The sequence below is a fragment of the Dermacentor andersoni genome, chromosome 3 (genome assembly GCF_023375885.2).
Source record: "Dermacentor andersoni chromosome 3, qqDerAnde1_hic_scaffold, whole genome shotgun sequence".
NCBI classification, from domain to species: domain Eukaryota; kingdom Metazoa; phylum Arthropoda; class Arachnida; order Ixodida; family Ixodidae; genus Dermacentor; species Dermacentor andersoni.
The window spans coordinates 49,830,265-49,851,345 of NC_092816.1; the positions used below are offsets into that span (position 1 = coordinate 49,830,265).

At 47.3% G+C, this 21,081-nt stretch overlaps 1 protein-coding gene across 3 annotated transcripts in view; it reads left to right on the forward strand.

The window, feature by feature from the left end:
• The window catches only part of LOC126520673 (solute carrier family 35 member G1-like), a 68,143-nt gene extending 48,211 nt beyond the window's left edge, over positions 1-19,932 (forward strand). For 2 of the 3 annotated variants that reach the window (XM_055063832.2, XM_055063835.2), the window contains exons 2-6: positions 4,057-4,186; positions 13,888-14,081; positions 14,755-14,995; positions 15,886-16,088; positions 17,037-19,932. In XM_055063832.2, the coding sequence (XP_054919807.1) occupies positions 4,114-4,186; positions 13,888-14,081; positions 14,755-14,995; positions 15,886-16,088; positions 17,037-17,498 (1,173 nt within the window). In that variant the 5' untranslated portion in view covers positions 4,057-4,113 and the 3' untranslated portion in view covers positions 17,499-19,932. The remainder of the gene's footprint in view (positions 1-4,056; positions 4,187-13,887; positions 14,082-14,754; positions 14,996-15,885; positions 16,089-17,036) is intronic. The other variant, XM_055063840.2, reaches the window with a different exon arrangement.
• Positions 19,933-21,081: the final 1,149 nt, after the last annotated feature.

Below are 21,081 nucleotides of genomic sequence, written 5' to 3' on the forward strand. Positions count from 1 at the left end.
GGAACCGCTTTGAAGCTGGAGAAAGAACACTCTCCCCGCAAAGAACTGCTGGCAACGTGGCACTTAACTCAACGCTTGCGTTCTCCAATGCTTGAGAGAACGCCTGTGTAACTGGAGATACACGGAATCAGACGAGTTCATAAGCGTGTTTCCCGAGTTTTTCATGTTTGCTTGAAAAATATTGCTGCTGCCATACACAGTGTCATTCACTGATCGAACCTGACTCAGCTTTTATGGTGCTCTGTGTTGACGGGCTGCTTTGCTTTACGTCGTCAATGTATACTGCTAACCAGCTTCCGAGACATGACAGAAGGAATTCCGGCTACGACTGAGTTCATCGGGGAAGGTCGGCACTCTCGCGGAGAAATGGCCTTACATTAAAAATAAGAAGAAAAAAACATAACCGTGTTAAATGTCACCTGCGCTCTCTCTTCAAATGTGCGATGCTTCAGTCTACCCACGTGAGGTCACTATTCAAACCACAAGGAATTATTTTCTTCTGTCTATGCGAGGTGCTGATCTAATTAAACTTGCGGACAACCTTCCATGGCAGTTTGAAGGGAAAGCTGTATGGAAGCAAAGCGCAAGTTTGACAGCTGCTCCTGCAATTAGTCCCACGTACTCTTTCGCTTTCTTTTATCCTGGGAACTAGAAAACATAAACAGATTACGCAGCACTTATATCTAAAGCAATACCAAAAAATACACCGCCAAGTGTCAAATTAGAATTTTGTTCCTTTACTTTGTTCTTCAAAGTTTTGGCAAATGCGAAACCGTCACAAGTTGCAAGCTACGCAAATTCAGAATCTGCTTTAAAGAAAAACAAAAAAATACGAAAGATGAAGCAACGTCTAGCTTTTCCGCACTACTTGTCGCAGTGACGTGTGTGCGAAAGCTCCGCCCCGTTGCTTTGTCTGTATTGCCACAGAAAGCAGAGCTGATGTTTTGTGGTGGTGACGCTAAGCTACTGCGCACGACAGTTCCCGGGTTTGGTTCCCAACCGCGACGGCTGTATTTCGATGCGGGCAGAACAAATGGCAGAACGCGAAAGACGCCCGAGCAGTGACTCTGAATTTTAGGTATAAAGGGACGCCCTAAAGCAAAAGTAAGTCAGTTTAGACTATTAAAGTAACCTTTCGAAGCATTATTTTCACTAATGTGGCGGCAAGAAGAAAGGGGGGGGGGGTATATTCTCGCACTTCTCGTGGTTCTGACTCGGGAAGAGCTTTCGAAACATGCTTAGTTTTATCTTTTGTTTCTTTCAAATGAAATCTATATTTCGACTTTACGAACAAACAATTGAAAAGGCTCGAGTGCGCACTGTGAAAATATAATGACGTCAAGGCCAACTACTGTGGGAACTTGATAACGGCATTGCCGTCAGTTTACCGTCTTTGTGTCTCTTTCTGGCTTACTGTAAAACTGCTTCCACTGCAAGAGCGGCCACTGAGCTACCACAAAAGCGCAGTTTACTAACACAGCTGTAATATAGGATGCAAAGCACTTACATCCTGTAATCTTCTTGCCTTTTTCTTTTGTTATTATTGATTATATGAGGCTGGTAAGTTATTTCGTCGGGGCACGTATTATCAAATCAGGAGATTCGCAGGCGCAAGTTGGAATCAGCTAGAGCAAGACACGGTTAATTGGAGATCGCTGCGAGAGGCGTGGCCTTTGTCCTGGCGCAGTGGACACAAAAATATGGTGACGATGATGATTATGATGATCATGATGGTTACGCCCTCCTTCTTCGCAATAAGCTCCAATGAGGGCCATTGGGGTGTTCACACTGAATGAATGAATGAATGAATGAATGAATGAATGAATGAATGAATGAATGAATGAATGAATGAATGACACTTGGTAGGTTATCTGCAGTTTAGTTCATGTATGTTGTGAAAATAACACCCCACCCTTCCTCTACCTCCCTCACAGTCCTTGCGTTTTCGACACAGTTTACACCTCTAACGTCATCTTCCGAAAGAGTGGAGCTCTGAACTGTATTACCGATTCCGTCACTGCCACGTACTGCAACCGTGTACAACTGTGGTCGTTGTTGTTGTCGTGTATACGCGAAATGGACATACTGTCCACGACCGGTACCGGTGCGGTAACTGGTACCTGCAGAACCGCGACGGCTTGCCAACAAGTTTAACCTAATTTGATTTCGCTTGTTTAGTAAGCCAAAACCACAGAACGTGATAGCCTCAATGTGCGGCAAACCGTAGAGGTGCGTTATTTTTTGGCTCAGTTGTGATGCTTTGGTACCACATGAGCATTGGTGGAATTGTTTGGACGCATTAGCGTTATAAGCATCTGCTCGCGTGCATTAGATGTGTGTGGTGGTGGTGGTGATGATGATGATTATGACGATGATGATGATGATGATCTCCCTAGTGGCTCTGCTTGGATTCATTAGCGGCAGATGGATCAGAATAGATGCATTGTCATCTGAGCAGCGTCGCGGGTTGTGACTCAACGTCAACTGCAATGAACGCTACATCGACGCTAGGGACAACGGAATACATAGACAGCACAAGTGTTTGGCTTGAGCGCTGCGATCGCGTTAGGTATGTGGAGTGAAAGCGAAGCAGCACTTTCAAGGGCGCTGTCGAAACGACTGCTGGGATCGTACGCGGAACATAGCAGCTGCTGCTATCGGTGCGAGCACCAAACGGAAAAGTAGAGACAAAAAGAACGTTTTGAAAATTTCGCAGAAGTCATGCCTCGTGACTATCTGCGAGAATGAGATAGCGTTTCAGCGTAATGGTGCCTTGTGACGCGATTCGTGTCTTTTTTTTGTGTGTGTGTTTGTTGTGCTAAAATTTTTACGGCGTTTAGGCCAATTGTGGTGCTCCGCAAATTACACAGCTCACGACAGCGCCTACGGGGCACTGTATACGCTAACGTATCATGCATATGTCTTCTAAATTTCAAGTTTTGTAATCCTTATGTGAACACGTGGTCAGTTATTACATCGCGAGGTTCTTGCGGTGGGAACAAGTCTGAGGGAAAGCGCGAAGAATTTCCGCATCGAGGAGAATTATATGAACTTGTTGACCCTTACTTCTTGCTATGGAAAGTGTATTCGTACAAAAAGAAATATGCAATGTTGCTTCAGTAAAAACTTATCTCTATAGTAATTAATTAAACGTAAATGGAATTGCTGCAGTATCTACAATCGAAATCTAGCTTCAGCGAATCAAAAACGCTACCATGGGCTTTGCGTTAGGCTTATCGCGTATGAATCTGGAATTTGACGTATCCAACTCAAATGATACATTGAGCTTCGTGGTGTCAGGTTATGGCACCAAAGAGAGAGAGCGGGATGGAGGGAGAGAGGGAAGAAGTGCTTCATATTATCTGGTGCTACCGTTAAGCGGCCCTTTAGAGGGATTTTGTGGTGCTATGCTTATTAAATAGTGGGTTTATAACACAACCTTTACTGATGTTTGTTTTTTTATTATTTGCTGACACTGCACTGCAATGTTTAAGTACTGACAAAGCGCCCTTGTCATAGCTGGAGATTTCAGTTGCCAGTCTACGTTGATGCGGCTTCGAGATCAGGTAGTTAGTCAAATTGGGTCTAGTGTAATGTCCCACCGGGACCCTTGAGGTACAAACACTTTTTTATTCAGGAAAGATTTTATTCACGCAAGAAAATGTTATTGCACTTATTAAAAAAAAGTTTACCTCATACACAAATTGTATGAGACTGCCTACGGAGCTAAACTTGCTATTTTTCGACAAAGTACCTACAACGCACGCCGGTAGAGCTTCCAGGCCAGAAAGCCAGATTCAGGAAACCGCGTTGACGTTCGCGTGAGAAATGCTATTTCATTATAAAAAAAAGGGGGGGGAGTACGAAAGCTGAGGAAATATGGCTCGGTTCGCAAACGACGTCAGAGAGTGTATACGTTTCCGCCACCGGTCTCGGCTCTTGACTCCGACGGAGGCGAGTGGACGCGGAGAGATATTCAGGGAAGCGGCACTCGCGAACGCGCGGGAGGCAAATGTCAAAAAATGTTGCTGCGTCACACACCGGTCGTTCACGCAGGACCCTGAATGACACCGGCGGAGCGGACGCCTGACGACAGCTGCGATCGGCACCGCCATGACAGCTGGGGACAGCAAGGCAGGCGATGACGTCAGCGTCGAAGTGGCCGCGGCCAAGCTGGCTGCCGAAGGCAAGTTCACGGACGCGCGTCGCGACAGAAAGTTATCGCGCTACGACTCAAAAACTTGCGGTGGCACGCAGAGGTCGACCAACAGATCTATTGTGTTATTTTTGGTTTCATCCTGTATATTCTTTTTTTTTTCTTTTTGCTAATAGATTTTGCATGCGTGGCTTCAATGCAGCTCTTCGACGTGACGAACGTATCTTCGGCAAGATACAAAAAAAAAAACACACATTCGGAAATAACGCTACAAATAAATTTCGACAGTTACTGTATTAATATATGCATTTAATTTTATCGTTATCAGTAATAACTTGAGCCATGCACCACTCGCGCAACGAAGACGGGCTAGTGTCGTTTATTGACTGGTCATTCCACGCAAAGCACACTTCTCATTCTTTACTCCAGAGGCCAGTTCGTTTTGAAGCGAACTTAACCATCGCGCCTGCTATTTTTTTTTAAATCTTGCCCCATTCGAGTTGTTAAGCACCATACCTTGTCATGGATCGAGGCTCATCGTATTATTTCTTGTCGGTGTTATACCTGGTGTGCTATACTGAGGGGAGGTTATAAGTGACCACTTAGTGCACTGACCATTTTGGCCGCCGTCGACTGGCTGGGCTGGGGTGCGAGCGGGGAGACAGGCTGCGGGCGCCTGCCTCGCGCTCGCTCGTAGCCCTGCCCAGCCAATCAGCACTTATTCAGCAGCAGTCGAGATGGTCATGTCCACAGGCGGACGCTTACAAAATACTAACCCTCCACCCCCCACCCCCCCCCCCTCTCCCACTCCGGCGGACACCACTGCTTTCAGTTTTGACTCTAGCACCAATTCGAGAGGACAATGAATACGCTCTCAGCCAATTAGACAGCGACCTAGTCAAGATGATGAGCTGTTAATACAGCCAATGACGAGATAAATATAGTCACTATGCTGAAATTCGACAGTCTCCAATATAGCAGTTCTGCAAGCAAGACTCATTACTTAAACCAAATATATACCGGGAACATTCCTTTCCATCTTTTTCTGCTTTTCTTTTACAGACTACACTAAATTCTTTCTTTTTTTTAGGTATCGCCTGTTTCTGAGCATGACACATGTTTCAAAAACTCACCCGGTACACAGACCAGCTGTTTCCCAGCTGCCCAAATTTACGGCAATACAGTTGATATGAAGGGACTTTTTTTTTTTTACTGCCACAGCAGTTATGAGCTACAAGCTCCATTTGTTCTTCATGTCCGCCCTGTGGCGCCCCTGTCGACATGCCAGCCCTCATTTCTCGCCGTATTCATGGAACTCATGCCGCTTCGAAAACAATCTATGGGCATTTTGCTGAGCTAAACTGCGATAGGCGAAAGCCTATCTATGACTGCCTCTGTTGCCTGAACTGCTCTGCGAACGGACGCCGCCGTGGCCGCGAGCATGGTATGCAATCACAGCCATGCGGCTGCAAGGTTTGTCGCCAATGCGCGCGCACCCCAACGCGCATGTCCGCGCTCTCCCACTCGCGCAGCGCTACTGGCATGGCGCCTCCTCTCTATTTCTACCCTCGCCGGTGGCGCCTCCTTTCCTTACACCCCTCGCCTGTGATCACCGCTTTCCTGCGTCCACCTCGGACTGCGCCCGGACACTCATGAGCCACTAAAGGCTTACGCCTTAATATATCATTTTCCAAACTGTGCGACGAAGTGCGCTGGCGTCCCAGTTGGTGCTTCAGAGACGTTCTATTTAAAAAAAGTTCAGCAACAGTGAATTTTTAAGGCCAGTTCGACGGCGTGCATATCACGAATCCGCGATACGATCCAGATAATTCGTTAGAAGTGGAGATGCCTTACATGCCCACCGATTACAATTCGTAAGCTGAAATTGGTGCCGTAAGGTAATTAGCCAGATATTTAATAAGCTTTTTTTCTATTATTAGTTGATTATTCATTTCGTTTCTTAAGCAAGTAATGTCTGCCGCTTTGAGTAATTCAGCTCGAGGACTTCAATTATGTTGTCTGGCGCGGGTGATTCTTAAAAGATCTACGTTACTTACAACAGCACACCGTACGTATATATAACATATACTCGAATACTACACGATTCTAAACAACAGAATATTACCACAAAAAGAAATTACGCAGAAACTCGTCTGGAAGTTGTCGAAGTATGCGTAAGCATTGCCCCACTTGCTCGTCTCCACACAGCCTGGTGTCATTACCAATATTCTGACACTTGATCCGACCCGTATAAACGACAGCGCTGCGGCGACACCAACTGCTGCGGACGGCAGCGCAAGGTGATTCGGTGACGCACGCAAAACTACCGCAGGCGGCTGCGCCAGGTGGTGCTGATGACGTTCCGATCAATGTAAGCCGTTGTCGCTCTTATCCATCCGCGTCGAATCATTAGAGAATTTTAGCGCGACCGGTACTCCGGCAAGCACGCGCGGGCGGTTTGCCGGAGATTGGTGGCGCCAGCTAGCGGCGCAAAGCTCAACCACATAAACACAAAGCTAATCACTATATTCTGCTTATAGCTGCTGGTGCAAATTTTCGACAGCGGCGTAATCTTGTTCACAATTACGCCGCTGCCAAAAATTTGCATCAGCAGCGAAGCAGGATATAATGGGTTACTGCAGTTTTAGCTCTGTGTTTGTCTGGTTGAACTCTACGCCACCAGGCGGCTGCACCGCTCTGGCCTCTCACGTTTACGCCCCCGCAAATCCGGCAATCCGCCCAAACCGCTCTCGTTTTCTGGAATTGCGGACAGGCTAAAAGTGTATGTTATCAACCGTGATTAGCCGTACTCCGGCGGCAGCTGCGTACGGCGCGGTCGCGCGAGTCCTGTGTTTAAAGTAATCGCCTTACGTGACGGACGGACGGACGGGCCTCCTCGTTGGGCAGGCATAGAAATGCTTGCACATTTAAATCTCTCATAACAGCCGTCCGAGAAAAATAGGGCTACCACTTAACATGTAAAGCACAAAATGACGGTAGAGCTAAGGCGCTTATACGAACATGATTTCCTCAAAAAAGATCCTACGGTGTATGTACACACACGTTGCCGGCACCGAACTATGCCACTGTTCAAAGAAAGAAAGCGAACATGCTAGAATTTATTAAACGGGTATATTTTTTCATGCCTTTTGTTGGACGCAGTCCCAGTAATTTATTTAAACAGAATGGCCTCCGGTCTAATTCTATTACTGACGTTTTCAGTCAGTGTCTTCGCGTCTCGTGATGAGAGCGTTTTAAAAGGACATAATGTATTTTCCCGATTGCCATGTTCTGGGTACGAATATCTCTATGGTACACGCGCTGTAATTCGCCGCACTCAGTGGCACGATTACGCCCGTGCGTTTCCTTCGCAGCTGCCGCAATTTGTCGCGGTGCGCAGTTGGTCCACAGCTATACGGCACGCCGACTCGCTGTCCGAGCTGTGCACCATTTTAGGGCAACAAATGCCAGCTGCGGGCGTCTGCAGTAAAAAATGCCGAACTTCCGTGATGAAAAAAAAAAAAAAACGCCAACAAGAAAAAGAGACGTGCGAAATTAAACAAAAACAACATGGACATACGAAAAAAAAGTAGACAACAGAGAAACGCGTATACATGCGACGAGCATGGCGGATCGACCTGGTAGAGCTTTACGGGGCAACACGTCGCACTTGCGACCCAGATTTAAGTAAAAATAAGAAAGAAAGAAACGTGCCACCTGCATTCTCGTACCGAATGCCACTTGTGTGCAGCAACACACTCAGTAATTTCTCTGCGATTCGCCAAGAACTGCAGTGCTATTCTATAATCATTAAACTGACAAGATTAGAATTACTGCGCAAATATCTTTTCTCTTCTTTTCTTTTTCTCATTGGTTCATGTTGCTTTACTTTCCTCAAATGCTCTTCGAAACGACTTCGGAACCATTTCAAAGGAAAATTTGAAACATACTGACTGTCGAACGATATATTAATTTGCCAATTGAAGGAATATAATTCGAAAAAGAAAGAAAAAAACAAGCCGTCAGTACATTATACAAAAAGAAACATCTTAAACCACGCGACATCGAAAATAAACAGTTTGGGTTGAAGAAGCAAATGCCCACGAATTTCTTATAAAGGCCGATTCGGAGTGCGGCCAAGTGGCGAACACAAATATAACCACACATAAATGCACGACAGTCATTATAATGCCCACTGAAAGAGGCTCAGACCACTTAGATGTCAAATGCACGTAAGAAACGTGAAACGCGTAGTCTCGGGTCTACAGGCGTACTCGTGTCGCGTGGACATTTATGTCGCTTACGAAGTGCTTCGGCGCAGTCGTCGACAGATATTGGCGGTCGGCAGGGCAATAAATTCTATAGCGCGGACTCGGGACATTTTTCTTTTTTCGCGAGCTATAACGCGAAAACAATCTCAAAGCTTAATGCAGGCTGCGCCCACAAGGACGTACGTGCACTTGCCACGTGCCCTTCGTATCTCCCCGAAACGAAAAGGTCGCTTCCGCCATGACGGCACGACAAGTATTGAACGCAACTGGCTAGCGCACATATATACAGGGTGTCCAAGCTATATCATGCACCAAGCTTTACAAAAACTCGGATCATTTACGTCAATAAGACCAAATGTTTGCTGCTCAGAGCCTTGTTCAGAAACCGGCGGTATCTTCATTATTTCCTAACATGCGATTGTTTATTTAAAAATAATTAACTAACTTTTTATAGTTCTGCTCGTTGTCAAGGTGACACTTGGGGAGTTGTAGAGAATCGTAAGAGGTGTCGAAACGGGGATGTTTCCGGCCAGACACGCAACGCGTGTTCAGTGGGAAAGCAAGCTGTTCATCTGCTACTCGGCCGATCAGCGACGATAACAGCCCGGTTGCACTCTAAAACAAGATTACACCCTTTAACGCTGTGAGCCCGGTACTTCCCAGTAGCTAACGGCATGCGCGTTATCAGCATGACATAGCATTCGCGACAGGAAAGTAGCGGGCGCGGCGTTTTCAAGAAAGGAAACCCAAGCAAGGCAGATGCCGATTATCGTTGTGTGGCAGATGTACACGCCAAAGTGTGTATTTTTGTCTAAGAGTGTGTTTTTTACACGACGTGCCAAGAGATCTGACTATTGCGCTTAAGCGTCACGGAAACACGTACGCTGCCCTGAGGCGGCGAGCCTGAGATGAACATCTTGCTTTCCCGCTGAGACTGTTTGATGGCACTAATATCCTATGCGTGCTAATTCTTCTGCAGAAACCTTAGTGCGCAGTGACGTGGTATTCTTTTTTTTTTTGCTAACTGTTCTCTATTCGTCAAAAGCAAAAAATATATGCGCGATATGTACATTATTGGAAACTCCTCCTTTCGACGTAACTTATGATTTCCTGCGAGATTTTCATTGATATCTCGACAATTAGAACAACAGTTAGAAAAGTGATCTTAGTTAACTGATTGTATGTCCTAGACTAGAAAATTACTGACGGCTTGTCAACTGAACTGCGAACGACGTGTGCATCTTATACAAGATGCACTTGTTCTTGCTGGCGCAGGACGATCCATGACGGCTGAGACACCCTACATAGTTTGACAGCGGTGTCCCTGCCACCTCATTCTCGGTTTATCAGTGAATGTCGGAGCCTATGAAACCTAACTTCTGCATAAAACACGTTTCTTTTTTTTCTTTTTGCAGTTTCCTTGATTCTCTGTAGTAAGTTGTATACGGGCCAGCGAGCCTTGCGCGCACATTCATTGCCACTTGTCTTGTAAATACATGACCCAGTGCACAAATATGTGTACTTGCATGCCTACAGCGTCAAATATGTTTCCGCGCTTCGTTTATGTGTTCCGAACCCATTGCAACAGCGTTGACTTGTCGGTTAAAGGGTTAATGCGACGCACAACGAATCATCCCGCCGGATGATGACGCCGGAGGTTCGGCATCTGCCATCGGCTGCAAAGAGTTTGTGGAAAGTGCCAACTTAAAATGAGAAAGAAAGAGAGAAACAAAGTGAAAAAATAAACGAAGAAAGAGGAAGAGTAGTAGCGAGAACAAAGGAAACTAAGAAGAGATAGTGAAAGACCGAAAGAAAGGAAAAAGTTATCAGGTTATAGCGAACAATCTAAATGTAAGCGCATTCTATTTGCTTTTGGTGAGCGATAACGCCCTACACGTGTCAATTCCAGGCTGTGCACTCAATACGTGATTTTACGCTTCGCTCATTCATTTCTTTTTAATATTTTTCGTAACGAGTCTCCACTTCTCGTGGGCCTTACTTTTCCTTTCTTTTTTCGAACGGCAAGGCATATTAAAATTTAAGCGGGACATAATATCACCACCGCATATCGAGTCAGTAACGGAATTGCACAGCTTCCGTCGTGGCCCGAAAGCCAGCACCATATAAGTTGCAAAGGGGCAAAAGGGGAGGAAATGCTAAAAAGCCTAAAAAAGAAAACACTTGCACTCTGAAACAGGCTCCGCTTCATGAAAGCGACAATCCGAAACATTACCTGACGTTCGTGCCATTCAAATCGTGCAACACGATTTTCAGCAAAGTAGGAACCCTTCAACTTTAAGCAAGCTGTTAGAAATGGCCTGCCAAGGTGGCAACGTGCAAGTTATTTCAGCTCGCTGCACGTGTTTCGATCTGAAGTGCGGTTATCCGCACTTCAGAGAACTGCGGATAACCGGCAGCCACGCGGCGAGGGGTCAGTTCAGGGGAGTTCTCGAGGGGAGGTAATTGGCGGAACCTCCCCATGCGCTTTTCGAGACACCAGACAATGTGCGGCGGCGGAGGCCGCTGTGCGAGGTCCGCTCTGGAATTTAGAGGCGCCGGCTGGGGTCGGGCGTGACCATCTGACTACGGGGACGCAGGACAATGGATGCCACGACGACTGCGCTGCAAAGGTCGTCTGCCCTCGAAGAGAGCACTGAAACCTGTGCGGCATGTGTGTGTGTAAAACCCCTACCCCCTTCTCTCAAAGGCGACCACGAGGACTTTTTACGATGACGTCGAACGGAATGGTTATAAGCGGCTGTTGTCGGCTGCTAAGTTGCGCTCGTTGTCGTGCTCGAAATGTACTCGTGAGCTATGTGCTCGTTTGCTGTATGCATCGTCTTGCGGGCGCCATTTGGCAGTCACGCTAGACTGTCCAATGTATCTTGTTTAAAACATAAATACTGTAAATAAACCCTGTACGCCTAGTTCCTCCCAAGTTCCTCTCTACGACCTTCAACTCCTTCAAATGGTGGCAGCGGCGAGATCGTCCGACAACTCCAACAACTGGTAACAGCGGTGGGATCGTCCGACAACTCTAACAGCGAACAGCACGAACGAACCGCCGCCACCGCTGCCGAAAGTTTCAAAATCGGCAATCAAGAGCGCCAAGCGGGCGGCACTGTTGCATGGGGAACCAGGCGGCGCGTCGAAAAGAGTGCGTGTCACGCCGCCCTGGTGACGAAACGCGGCATATTCCAGTTGCTCGACCAGACGACACACACGTGCGCGGCCGTATTATAGTTCGTACGTTTCCGCTTTCGCGCCGCTTCAAGTGGACAGTTTTCGTAAAGAAGCTAGCGCCATCAAGTGAAGAAATGACGAAAGAAGCTTTTTAAGCTTTATATATTTTTCACAGTGTGTCGCGGCGAGCAAGCGTGTTTCTTTAACGGTTGCGCCGTGTACCGATGCCATGCTTGCGTGGCAGCCTGCCTCGCAAATCTAGCAGCTATGGCTAAGGTCGTGCTGCACTATGGTTTCGGAAGTATTAGTTGGCCTGAAGACATTCCATATTTCTCTGGCTAGACATAAAAAATTCTGATGTTACTTCGCCACAGCAGTCAATGGAGAAGAAAGCTTTATCGCATCAGCTGACTCGCGCAAGCAAAGGTTTGAGTGCTCTGCTGCTGGATCCGTAAAAACGCTGGCTACATTTAGCACTAGTTACATAAAGTTACCGGATGCATCTCAGCGCCGAGTCCTCATCCGCATGCTCATTTTTAAAAACACATATGCGGCTTAGTCGCGCACGCGCCGGCAGTATGCGCACACAACTCGTATTACAAGGAAGCTTCCCTCCTACATAATTCTTGGCAATGAATGGATAATATTTACTTTCCTATCGTTAGCTTGGTGCGGTGGCGTTGGAAGGGGCTTGGCGGTGGTATTGCGAAGGAAATATGGTTGGTACATATGGCCGGATGGTGCATCCTATTGCTCATTTTGTTTCCGACGAAATGCCGACTGCAGATTCTGCTGTTTGGTACTGTCTGCCATGGCTGACCGTCTTCACTATCGAATAAACCAAGCACACACGCGAAATTCGATTTAGAAACCAGCCCGACACCGCTTGACAGGGCGACAAGACGGGATCTTACTCCGCACGCCTGACTGCTTGGATCCAACGCCGCCTCCGTTCTTGTTCGTAGGGTTTAGATGGAAAGACGCAGAAGGATACATCCTCCCTCATCCCGACGTAGTTGTGGCACTTGTATACGCAACAGTATCGTCGGCGTCCCTTTGTTTTCCTTCGACTTTCAGGGCACGCAACGCCACTACCAGTAGCAATTTTCGTCCGCGGGAGCGGCTGCATTGTGCACGTTCTGAACGCCAGGGCGGCGCTGCAGGCATCGTGATACTACGTGATACGTGAAAACTCCAGCGCTGGTTCCCCACAGCATGCCCACTTTAGGGGCTGCATGTCGCGGCATGCCATCAATGTGGCGCCAGATTTGAACCGACGAACGTGCGCGCTTGAAAACGTGCGTAGCAAATCTTCGAAGAATGGGTTTCGGCGCGCTCCATGTGTAGTGCTGATTACGCTACAAGGGGTTTCACGTGCCCCATCAACGCAGCCATCCCCTCACCTTTTCCGGATCACGCCGGCAACTTCCGCGCTAACAAAATTGACCGCAGAGCAGTGGGAAGGCGCCCTTCGCGACGGCACCTCCGAGGTCCGCCCGGCACTGATCCGGCGGGCCCGGGCCATCGCCGAAAAGGAGCCCCGGACTAAGAGTCCTTTCGAGATTTGCCCTTACGTGTGAATAAACACGTTTTCATTATCGTCAGCGTTGTCGAGTTCAACTTTCTTCCAACGCGCACAACTAACTCATCGCAAAAAAGTCAATAAGCTTTCGTTATGCATCTGGGTTAGGATATATCGAATTAATTCATATACTAAGCTTTTTTTTTATCGCACGAACTTCATATACTCCGTTTACACATAGTGGCCACATAGCTGCAGAAGCTTCGCGAATAGCGTGGCCATGGGAGTCACGCTCCGCGTTTCACAATGCAGTGTTGTTCTTTAATTAATCTGCGGCGCTTTCTACGGAATAACTACTTCGTATGTTACAACTGAGACTTGTAGACGAAAGCAGTCACAGTAAATTACGGATTATTTTTTGCGCCTTCGTGCTTCCAGTGCGCGACGCACTACACGTTTTCGTGACGAGTGCTAGTAGTTTTCCCTGTGGTCGCTGTTACGTGTTAGGGGGGTCCATATCTGCAACGCATTTCGTCTAATAATGACGTCATAGCTTGCCGCCATAAAAGTGCGACACTTAATGTTTCATTGAATTCCGTTTTTTTTAGATATATTTGACGAACTTCTTTGTTATTTCTCTCTTCTCTAATGCGAGCAGCAAGAGCAGACTCTCTCTATATAGCCTTTGCTACATGTGAAACAGGGTGCAGTTCGTTATAAACAGCGTTTGACGGTTACTCATTTCTTTTGTGCAGGCACCAATGCCGAACCGATCAAGGATCCCAATGGCGGATCGGGCAAGGGCTCCGACGGGCTGCCGTACTTGCGGCGTCACAGCAGCGTCCACATGCTCGCCCAGGCAGCCTGGCGCGAGGCAGCCGGCATCACGGCTGCCCTGGGCACGGGACTCGCCATCAGCGTCGGAGGGCTGCTCATCGGACTCGTCGAGGTGAGCTTCCTGCGGCGCGCGAGAAACGCACATTCGCTGGCTGGAAGCCCGACCGCGCAGATGAAGCCGCGCGAACAAAAAAAAAAGAAGCTTGGAGAAAGGCACGACGAATGTGACGATACCTTGCGAAAACGCAAGACAGTTTGTGAGTGAAGGAACGACGAGAAGCGTCGCAAGGAGAGAAGGCAGTTTTATATACAAAACAGATTTATGCTGTGTATATATAGGTATTTTGGAGACTGCTTGTTGTTGCTACTGCTTGATCGCAAACATAAGCGAAAATAAGGTACCTTGGAGCCAGACATTCAAAGACTACACTCTACCCTCTTGCAGGTTTTCTCCCTATTTTTCGTTTTCTTTTGATTAGAGTCATCTACCACCGCATTTTAACGTGGTTCGGACTAGACTTGATTCATTGCTAAAGATTTTATATCAAGAAAGTGAACGAACGATCGCATGAATGTTCCGCATGCTGGTGCATTCCTCCGTTCATCGCCGCTGATCTCCTTTCCAGCGCCATCATGGTCGCTGGGTCCGCAACTTAGATTGTGAGCATATGTCGCTGCGCTGGCAGATGTGTGCCATGCAGTCTGGAATTGGAAATTCGCACACAGAACACCTATTCGCAACCGTTGGTATAACACCGTGGGATGCGTCCTTCACGTGACCGCAGGTGATACCTCCGCTGGCGGTGTCCGGACTGCGGTGCGTCTGCTCGGTGCTCTACCTGCTTCCCGTGATCGCCCTGTTCCGGCCGCAGCTGCTGGCCGACAAGGGAAACCGCATAGGCCTCGCCGCCGTCTCCGTGGTGCTCGCGCTTAGAGCGCTCACCTTCACGCTGGGCAGCTCCACGCTGCCCCTGGCCGAGTTCTCGCTCCTCATCAACACCATGCCCGTCTTCGCGGCAATCTTCGGTAATTTCTGCACATGCGAGGTTCGCATGGTTGCCGCTCTTTGGCCAGACCTGGCCTTTCAGCCAATAAACCACGTACACGTCATATCATCGGGAAAGAGCGTCACTCGCAAGAAATTTATTCGCTGCGTTATGATGAAAAAGGAAAGAGAATACGAGCTTTCTGTTAAGAATAAGATTGCTGCACATTTGCCTAGGCACTGTGGTTCCTGCATGTGTGAGCCCAAGTCTCTCTTAACGTCCGCATACTTGGCAGAAGCAGATGCCCCGGCAGGTGAGTTGGCGGAGGAATATGTATATTATATTTAAAAAAAAACACACACACACACACGACATTTGTACAAGCGACACATATACGTCCGTGACTCTGCACAGCAATGGAGAGTTTTAGTTTAGGACTCGCAAGCGGCTTGCGTACGCAAGAACTAGGGGCAACAGTTCTGCGCATGCGCAGACACAGACGTAGCGATCTGCGCATGCGCAGTACCATCGCCCCTAGTTCTTACGTATGCAAGCCGCTTGCGTCCCCTAAACTAAACCTCTCTAATGAGCATGCATTTTCACCATTCCATCTTCGTTGCCTAATTGGGGTGCACAAATGTATTTGCGCACGCTGGGACTTTCCTAATAAATATCTTTCCTATGATTAAACGTACAGTTGCGAGTGACGCTATTTCCTGTCCGTGGCCTTCACGTTATTTCGCGCCTCATTACGTTGTAATGTCTACAATGACCAGTTGAGGCCACCCATGTTTAGCAGATATTTCTCTCATCTCCTATATACGAGCCCACTAAGGCCATAGTAAGGCATCCGACTCTGAGACCACATCGTTCCAGAGTCATCCGCAAGATGGCGTGTCATGCGATAATCGCGGCGTGACTTGCACCCAGGCTGCGCCATACTGGAGGAGCGCTGCGGGCCCCGCGAGATGACGGCTGGCCTGCTGGTGTTGGGCGGCATCCTGGTGGCCTTCCTGCCCACCTTGCTGCTGACGCCCGACGTGGGCACCTCCATATCGGGCATCGTCATCACGCTCGCCTGCGCGATCTTCCAGGCCATGGCCTTCGTCATACTGCGACGCTTATCCTGCCAGGCAAGTGTGTGCAACATACTTCCGCTTAGACGCAGCGCCATAATGTCTAAACAACAGCACATTCCCTCTCATGAAGTCCGCGCAGTATGCATGCACCGCGTAGTTGGCCAACTAGAAAACGAAAGCAGGGCCGGCCGAAGCGCGCTTCTTTGTTATCCATCTGTCACCCACCTCGTGACGAAGCCTGAATGGAATTGTTTCACGGCAGGATCGACAGTAGGCGAGCCTTCCCTCCTTCTCTGTAACAAGCATCCAGCTCAGTTTTTGAATTATGGGGTTTAACGTGCCAAAACCACTTTCTGATTATGAGGTACGCCGCAGTGGAGGACTCCAGAAATTTCGATCACCTGGGGATCATTAACGTGCACCTAAATCGAAGTACACGGGTGTTTTCGCATTTCGCCCCCATCGAAATGCGGCCGCCGTGGCCGGGATTCGATCCCGCGACCTCGTGCTTAGCAGCCCAACACCATAGCCACTGAGCAACCACGGCGGGTCAGCTCAGTTTTTCTGGCGTTCTACTTCCAAGTGCAAGTTATATAGGTCGTGGATTCATTTCCTTGCCGCATTTTGACGGCAGAGTAATGTAACAGAAACGATCACTTACCTAACTATGAATGCGCGTCAAAGCGTCTCTCAGAATCCAAAGGCTTCCGTTAGGGCCTCTCTCATGGCTTGATATAGATACACGCGCTCATCCACGCTTTTGCGTCTACAGTGCGTGTTCCACCCGCGTGCGCCTTCTTACATGTTCCTTTTGGTATTACCACCCTATTCTCACCATTCCTTAATTCCTTCCTTCCACCCGTCTCTCACCGCATGATAGTGAACGTGCACAGGATTAAGCGCTATAACCTAGGCTGCATGGGTAAAATAAATGTGTGAAAGCCGGCCGTCAGCTGAAAAGTCACAAACAAACGCACGCGTGGCTCTGCCTATCGCTCGCAGGTGTCGCCCATCACGGTTTCCTTGTGGACTTCCGTGGCCACCGTGGTGCTGTGCATTCCTCCGGCAGGGGCGCTGGGGCAGCTCCGGCACCTGGACACCGAGCCCCTGGACGTGGCCTACACGGCGGGCGCGGGCCTGACGGCGCTGCTGACGGCGCTGCTCCCGACCATCGCGTGCACGTTGGCCGAGGCCGGCCGCGTGGCCATCGCCACCACGTCCAGCGTCGTCTTCTCGTTCGCTCTGCAGGCCGCCGTGCAGCTCAAGGCGCCCACGCCGTGGGCCCTCGTCGGCGCCGGTTTCATCGTGGCCGCTGTCGTGTGCTCGAACCTGAAGTGGGAACCTTCGGTCGACATCCTCGAGAAGCTAAAGCTCAAGGGCTCCGGTGAAAAGGACAAAGAACCGCTTTTCGCGGTCAAAGACTACGGAACAGTACCGGTGCCGTCGTCCAACAAGTCGCCTTGATGCATACGAGCCTCTTCAAGTGCATATACTGACGGACAGGACACCAGGATATGCAGTGCAACGTTTGCGTTGTTTGCTGTACGTTATTCTAAGCAAATGTAGCGTCGGCATGAATCGAAACGCGAACAGGTAGAAACAAATGAAAAACAACCTAACAGATGAAAGTGCAGCACAACAGCACTGAACTTCCCACATCCAAGCCTGAATCATGAGTAAACGTGGAGAAACGTTATTTGCATTTCAATTTATGTTGACCGTGAAATTAATATATTCGGTATAGGTGGTGTCTAAAACATAGTGGTCATGTTTTTTCCCCCACGCCAGCAATCGCTTTCTGTACAAGGAGTATGCAAAAGCAGGGCCTTTGAGATTGGTTTCAGTTTCTAAGGGGTACGAGATGTCGTCTGCTACCAAGTCGACTAGGATCGTGGAACCTCAGCTGCTCAGCTGTGCAAGTGACTTGGAAGGGCAAGGGAAACAGAAAAGAAAAGATGCTGGTGAACTGGTGTGACCCTGGCGAAATCATGCCAATCACAATAGTCTGTCGCGCATGCACAGCCCAACATGTACAGAATTTATATTTGCTCATTTTTGTCAACTGCCGTACTAATGTGTGGCTGAAGGTCACCTGTGGACCTGTTTGTTGCCTCCCTACACAGGTTTCTTTTCGCAGCTCAAGAAGGTGGTACCAAAATGACTGCTAGCCACTGCTCATAGCTAGCATATAGCCAGGGACACCATTCAGACATTCAGGCAAGTTCCTAAATTATGAACATATATACATAAATGTACAGTTTACCAACTTTCCTGGAGTTTCATAAGCTCTAGACCTAAAGCTTGACATACATATAAATAACTTCACCAGCTGTGCTGTGGCAAAACATGTTGCTTTTTCTACCAATCTATAGTCAACAACATACAGAATTTTCTGACATCATATGTTCTGTACATTGCACATCTAGCTTCAAATTTGAAAGGAGGAAAAGGAACAAGAGGTTGGATGAAATTGTATTACTTGTTCCTATTGTAGATGACCTTACAATCGAATAGAAGAAAACACAGAAAAAAATGGCCTTTGCCCTGTACGCGTCTACCCCTTTTCTGCATGCTTTTGGCGCGTCATGAACAAGCACCTACATACTCGCACAAATTTATGTGCTGCACCGATGCGGTGTCAGTTCTAGCACAGGCATACTAGTCTAAAAGAAAGTATAAAGGGTGACCGGCTGTTCTGGACAACAGATGACTGACCTTTGCTTACTTGTGTTGGGATGTACAGCTGGACTTGTACAGAAATAGCTGTCCAGTCACAATCATTTTTTTGGCCACGTGACCAACATCTTCAAAAGAACAAAACATTGGGTGACTAGCTTAGCCAACTGTCTGTTTCATGCTGTTAATCATTCAACATGGGCAAGCTAGGCAAGTAGGGCAGTGAGGATCGTCAGCCCTTTGTATATCAGCCCTGGCTCGGGACTTTCGCGAACAGGACTACTGGAAAACTACTGTGTAACTCAAGCGATGATTTCACGAAGCAATAAATCGGCATGCCTATTTTGCCTGCTTTAAATTCCCTATCAGGTACAGTCTACAGAATGCCAATACAGTTGACTCCTGCTAATTCGATCTCAGTTAATTAGACTTTTCATTTAATTAGAATGCACTGACAAGTCCCAGCCATGCATTGATGGATATGGAAGCAAAACTGGTTTAGTTTGAACGCGAAAGCATGCCGCTTTGGTTAGCTGAACCCCAACCGCACCCCCTCATGCGCCCAGGAGTTGCTAACAGCTTGAAAAAACAATAAGTTCGCTACACTTTGCCTACTGCTTTGCTAAACAACTGACTTGCCGTATGCCCTGGGCGATGCCTTTTTTGGGGATCTTGTCAGCCCTGTGACAGAGCTGGGGCCGATGGGCCACTGGCCAACAATGACATGCATAGTTATTAGTATTCTTATTTGAATTAGACGACAGACTACTTCAAGAAATAAAAGAGAGAAAAAATATTGAATTCCTTCACTTTACCACCGTTACTTTATTTGACTTTTCGGATAATTCTACCACATTTAAGAAAAGAGTCAAATTAATGGGAGTCGTCTGCATCTGGTTTTCATGCAAAGTTGCACATTTATAATTTTGGCATTACGTGTTTCTAAAATATTGTTTTTCATCAGGTTTTGTAAATAACTTGGAAGCCCAAACCGAGATTCTGCTACTATCATGCACATGCTTATGTTTCCTGACCTGCTCATTATATCAAGGCACCTATGACAGCTGTCCACCAGCATGCCTTGCCTTTGATTTTAATCTGGACAAAATGTTTGTGATGTATGTCAGCTCAGTCTAGTATAAAGGTATATATACATTATTTTGTATGTAAAGCATCCACTGTAAAATGTTAATTGAAAATTAAATTAAATCATGGGGTTTTACGTGCCAAAACCACTTTCTGATTATGACACACGCCGTAGTGGAGGACTCCGGAAATTTTGACCACCTGGGGTTCGTTAACGTGCACCTAAATCTAAGTACACGGGTGTTTTCGCATTTCGCCTCTATCGAAATGCGGCTGCCGTGGCCGAGATTCGATCCCGCGACCTCGTGCGCACTGTAAAATGTGCAAGTTACACTTGTGAGCGGAATTCTCAAATTACACATCCATATGTAAGTCTGGTTGCTAGAATGCATAAGTGTCAGTCAAACCAGGGTCCCTCTATACGTTTCTACTGGTCCGGAAAGTTCGCCAAAAGTTTCGTATAGGGACAGAAGGTGGCACCAGAGGCACCGGCGTAAGTAGAAGGGGATCTGCCACACGAGATGGCGGACTTTATATTTCAGCATGTTTCCCGAATGAACATGCAACAAGAAATTTAGGCAATATAATTTGGCGTGCTTAAATTATGCACGGTAGCGTTGTGTGATGGACGTGCCGCCCCCTCCACCCTCCAAGTAGCATTTCTCACACAAAAAAGTTTCAGTCAGCTGTCCATTTACTAAATTCTCTAGTTATATTTGGTTAGCTAGCTAGTTAGGTAGGCTAGTTAATTATTAGGTTATGTTAGTGATCAGTTACATAATTAATTTCGTTATTTATAGTTTGCTAGTTCAGTCAGTTATGGTGTTATATTTGGTAAGATAGGTTAGTTATATAGTTTAGTAAGTTGTTAGTTTATGTAATTAGTTTAGTTATGTGGTTTGCTAGCTTAATATTTAGTTTAGTTAGGTTGTTAGGTAATTTGTAAGTTCAGTTAATCCATTAGTGTCGAGTTAGGTTACGCTAAGTTATTAGCTATTACTTGATGACGAATACCATGTCACTGAACAAGGTTATTCTTTCAGCTCAGAGAAGCAAGCAACCACCAAGGCCTTTAAAACCCTCCAAATGGCATCTGCTTGCTTAAATTGCTCACACTGTCATGACATAAAAATTGCGACATCTCCACGAATAATGGTTTCAACATCGATATTTTTTACACATTTGAAGATGTCTTTAGTAAACTGTGAAGCCCCGAGTATCCTACCGCTGAACAGGTAGCTTCCACTTTCCTCCTAAGTCCACATTGGTAGGCGAACAAAACAAT